This window comes from Limulus polyphemus, unplaced genomic scaffold (assembly GCF_000517525.1).
Source record: "Limulus polyphemus unplaced genomic scaffold, Limulus_polyphemus-2.1.2 Scaffold227, whole genome shotgun sequence".
NCBI classification, from domain to species: Eukaryota; Metazoa; Arthropoda; class Merostomata; order Xiphosura; family Limulidae; genus Limulus; species Limulus polyphemus.
This window is the reverse complement of record NW_013665837.1, coordinates 422,950-427,563: the sequence shown is the minus strand read 5'-3', so window position 1 is coordinate 427,563 and position 4,614 is coordinate 422,950. Positions and strand designations below refer to the sequence as shown.

The following is a 4,614-nucleotide window of genomic DNA, read 5'->3' as shown; positions in this document are numbered from 1 at the left end:
AGAGCTGACTCTTACGATCACCTGCTACAGGTGTGATTCTTGAGATACTTCTAGTATAGAGCTGACTCTTACGATCACCTGCTATAGGTGTGATTCTTGAGATACTTCTAGTACAGAGCTGACTCTTACGATCACCTGCTATAGGTGTGATTCTTGAGATACTTCTAGTATAGAGCTAACTAATGCGATCACCTGTTACAGGTGTGATTCTTGAAATACTTCTAGTTTGGAGCTGACTCTTGCGATCACCTGCTACAGGTGTGATTCTTGAGATACTTCTAGTACAGAGCTGACTCTTGAGATCACCTGTTACAGGTGTGATTCTTGAAATACTTCTAGTATAGAGCTGACTCTTACGATCACCTTCTACAGGTGTGATTCTTGAGATACTTCTAGTATAGAGCTGACTCTTACGATCACCTTCTACAGGTGTGATTCTTGAGATACTTCTAGTATAGAGCTGACTCTTGAGATCACCTTCTGCAGTATTTCTGCCTGTAACACATTTAGTGTACAAAATGTCTTTAAAGCTATTTGTAGTATACGAAATACACAACATTCCTATTCTATTTCAGGCTACTTGGAAATGGGTCTGGATACTTAAAACTTCTGCAACGTTAAGGAGACTCTGTATAAGGCGGGAAATGCGTACTAAGCTGAATTAATACAAACATAATAGTTAATTTAACAAAGTAGAATAACAGAATTTTTTTTTTCTAGAACAAGACAATTCGTCACCGTAGGACAAATAATTTATAAAAACTTTTAAAATCCTATCAAACAAAACCAGGAATTTGTTGGGTACTTGATGGCATAACTTTCAAATAAAACTTACTTGTACGACTCGTCTTCTGGGTTATAAGTTACAACTGCGAAAATATCTAGTGGAAAAGTTAAGGTTGGATAAAAACAAAAACTAGACAACTTCATTAGGCAACTTCATTACTAAAGCTTAGGCAGTACTGGAGCAGGCATTATTATGAATGGATCTTAGAACTTTATTAATAATATCACTAATCATATCAATGTAAGAATGACCTGTATATATTCTATCAATTCACAAATAACATCAATACACCAATGTTATTATTTCACAAATAATATCAATGTAACGATGGCTTGTGAGACAAATTACTTCATTAATGGTACCAATGTTTGTGACACAAACTTCGTTTCATTAAGAATATCAAGGGTGAGACACACGAGTGACACATATTACATGATTAAAATAATATCAGCGTAACTATAGTTTGAGATATATCATATTATATGCTATTATAAAACAATCGCTGTTCTTAATCCGGACGTATATTATTCAGCTAAAAGAAATATATCTTATATCATCAAAAGAAATACAGTGGCGCAAATATTTAGCAGGTGACACATAGCTTATTGGTTCAGGAATAATATAGGGAATAATCTATAGCTAGAGACTGTAGCGCATAACATTAGCCTAGTTGTTTAGAGCCGCTTATTGGTTCAGGAATAATATAGGGAATAATCTATAGCTAGAGACTGTAGCGCATAACATTAGCCTAGTTGTTTAGAGCCCCCTACCTGTATGTGAACATAATGTACGTTTCTGGCTCACATCTTACCTAACTGGTATCATCCTGGTATGCCTAATTTGCATGTTTTCCTGAATGGGTAGTTCTAGTTTATTTAAAATCTTTAGCAAGTTCTAATATCATTGTCTGCCCTAATAAACTCTGAAAGCTTTCAATATACATCAATTCTGTTGTAAACGGAATGATACATAACAAGAGTAAATCAATGAAACACGATGTCCCCTTAATAACACAGAAAAATATTAAACAATGCATTCCCCTTAAGAACACCGAAGAATATTAAAAACGATTTCCCCTTAGTGACACACAAAAATATTAAATACTATTTCCCCTTAATGACATAGAACAATATTAAATGCAATTTCCCCTTAATAACGCAGAAGGATATTAAACGCTATTTCCCCTTAATAACGCAGAAGGATATTAAACGCTATTTCCCCTTAATAACGCAGAAGGATATTAAACGCTATTTCCCCTTAATAACGCAGAAGGATATTAAACGCTATTTTCCCTTAATAACACGGAAGGATACGTGTAAACTGGGACTTGATCATTGAAGGCTTAAACGAAAAATGGTGCTGATGGTTTCCATCCAAAAACACAATGTTGACGATGTCATTACCAATATGTCTTTTTCTTTCAACCTGTAATGATGACATAACAAGAAGAAATAAGTTTCAACGATTCAAGAACAATCAAGGGCTTGGTCTCTGTAGTGCACGATGAACTGCCCTCTATAAAGCAATACTTATTAACCGGATAACTGTTATCAATACTTATACACTAATAATAATGAAACATCTTATTTAATTCTTTAATTATGCGGTTTTATTTTTTTATTTTATTTTATGGTTACATGTATGCAGCAAATTAATTTATACTCCGAATTTTCCCTCAAGAAATAAATAGCCGATTGCGGTTTTAGAATATATAAATTGTAAAATATAAATAATAATATAATGTTTTCCATTAAAAAAGGCAAGTTCTGTACAAGTTAACTATTTATGGAGTATATTTTTAGAAATAAATTTGCTAGTGAAAATCATAATGAAAGTTAATAATGAACATAAACCTTTTCTTGAAGATTTACAAAAACCATAGTCAAAGCCTATCTAAAATTATTAGATATAACATAGAAGAGTTACCTCTAACACTGCTTAGTTAATAATGGAGTTTACAATTTTCTTAATAAGTATTTGTTTCTTTGTTATTCACAAAGCTATCTCGGTTGTGCCCACAGCGAGTATCGAAACCGATTTTTAGCTTTATAAGCCTTCAGATAAACTGCTGAGCCACCGAGGAGCCCCATTAAGCACAAAGCTACACAAGGGGCTATCTGTGCTCTGCCCACCACGGGTATCGAAACCCGGATTTTAGCGTCTGCAGGCATACCACTGTGACACTGGGGGAGGGGGCAAGTTACATTGACCTAAACTCTATCAAAATTGTTTAATTATTTATTTGATAATATCAAAAATAACGTTTTAGGACAAAAACTCACGATTAATTTTCACAATGCAGTTGTTACTCAGTGACGTTTGATTTTTGTTCTATAGTTGAGTTATATTTTTTTCCTTATCAAATTATCCAAATAACACCTTTTTCGGGAACCTTTATTAACTTTGGATCTTCCTGCATTAAAAGACAACTTTGGCCTAAATAATCATCCTTAAAAGCGGTCGGATTATTGGACTTCTTGGTTTGTATTTTACCAAATTTTTGATTCTATCTGATTTCTTAGTGCCATGATTTTTGTACTTACTGTTTTATTACCATCTAAAACAAGCCAAAAGTTTTTAGCCCTAGAATTACCAAAGGGGTCCATGAACCCCCATCCGATGTTTAAACTTTTGTTTTTTAACTATTTGCACCAAATACCTTATGAGCTGATGACTTTGTCGGTTACGGGTTACCTAATAAGATATGTGAGTATCACATACACAAAAAATAAATTAAACAAAAATGACATCAATATTGCAATTAATCCCATCAATTACTGCTAGGGTGTGCTATATATTTTAAATAAAGAAAACTATTGAGTTCACTCAATTCTTGGTCTCTTCTTTAGGGCACGTTTTTTTTTGTTTTTTTTTAAATATTTCGTGAGGGTTCACATTATTCCAAAGGACCCGTTTTCTACCTGTACCCACATGTAGAGGTAAAGTAATAATTAATTTTATATGTATTTATAAAAATAATGTATTTTGTTTATTTTACGTGAACAAAGGTGAGCACTAAACAGACATTTGAACTGAATTATGTAACGTAATGTATAAGGATTCTTTGTTTTGTTTTTTGTATCATGTGCTCATATCACTAATCTATGGGCTTCCAATCCATTTGGATCCTTAATTTATATGTAAAACAAAATATCCTGAGTTCTTTACATTCAGTATTGTAACTGAAAGAAGAAAAGCATAAAAGTACATACTCAAAATGATGCAATATGTGGATCCAACAAGTAGGTTCACGTGTAATTTGAGAGTTTAAAAATAGTGTCTACAGATACATATTCAGAAGTAAACATGAGCAAATACCCTACCACAGAGTATACAGTCATAAGTATACTCTATACCTGTTGACGATTATCTTTAGAATAAGGCAGAAGAGTGGATACATGGAACATTATCTCATGTCCTTCATAAATGGTGTAGATGGAGTACTTCCCAGTCATGTCTCCTGCAAGGCAATCAAAGATAATTCTATGAGGCAATCAGAAACGGCAATAAATGTTTTGAATACTTAACATTTTAAACATTTCAAAATATGTTTAAAACAAATTATCGACAATAGTAGATACAAGTTCGACGTTAGTTTATATGACACTTGTTTGTTTGTTTATGCTGTTAAGTACAAAGTTGAACAATGGGCTATTTGTGCTGTGCCCACTGCAAGGATTGAATCCAAGATTTTAATTTTATAAACCGTCGAGTATACCGCTGAGCAACCGGGAGCCATTGACCTTTGCAAATAATATCATAAAATAATATACAAAAAAAAAGGTATGAATAAAAAGACTGGAGATTCCATTAAAGGAAAGTGGGGG

The 4,614-nt window shown here is 33.1% G+C and overlaps 1 protein-coding gene across 1 annotated transcript in view; it reads right to left on the bottom strand.

Annotated features, from left to right (window-relative positions):
- The window catches only part of LOC106478574 (GTPase-activating Rap/Ran-GAP domain-like protein 3), a 437,755-nt gene that overhangs the window by 64,132 nt on the left and 369,009 nt on the right, over nt 1-4,614 (bottom strand). Inside the window, exons 12-14 of the mRNA XM_022382188.1 lie at nt 4,144-4,247; nt 2,101-2,212; nt 836-881 (exon numbers count right to left, since the gene is read on the bottom strand). Coding sequence (XP_022237896.1) covers nt 836-881; nt 2,101-2,212; nt 4,144-4,247 — 262 coding nt within the window. The remainder of the gene's footprint in view (nt 1-835; nt 882-2,100; nt 2,213-4,143; nt 4,248-4,614) is intronic.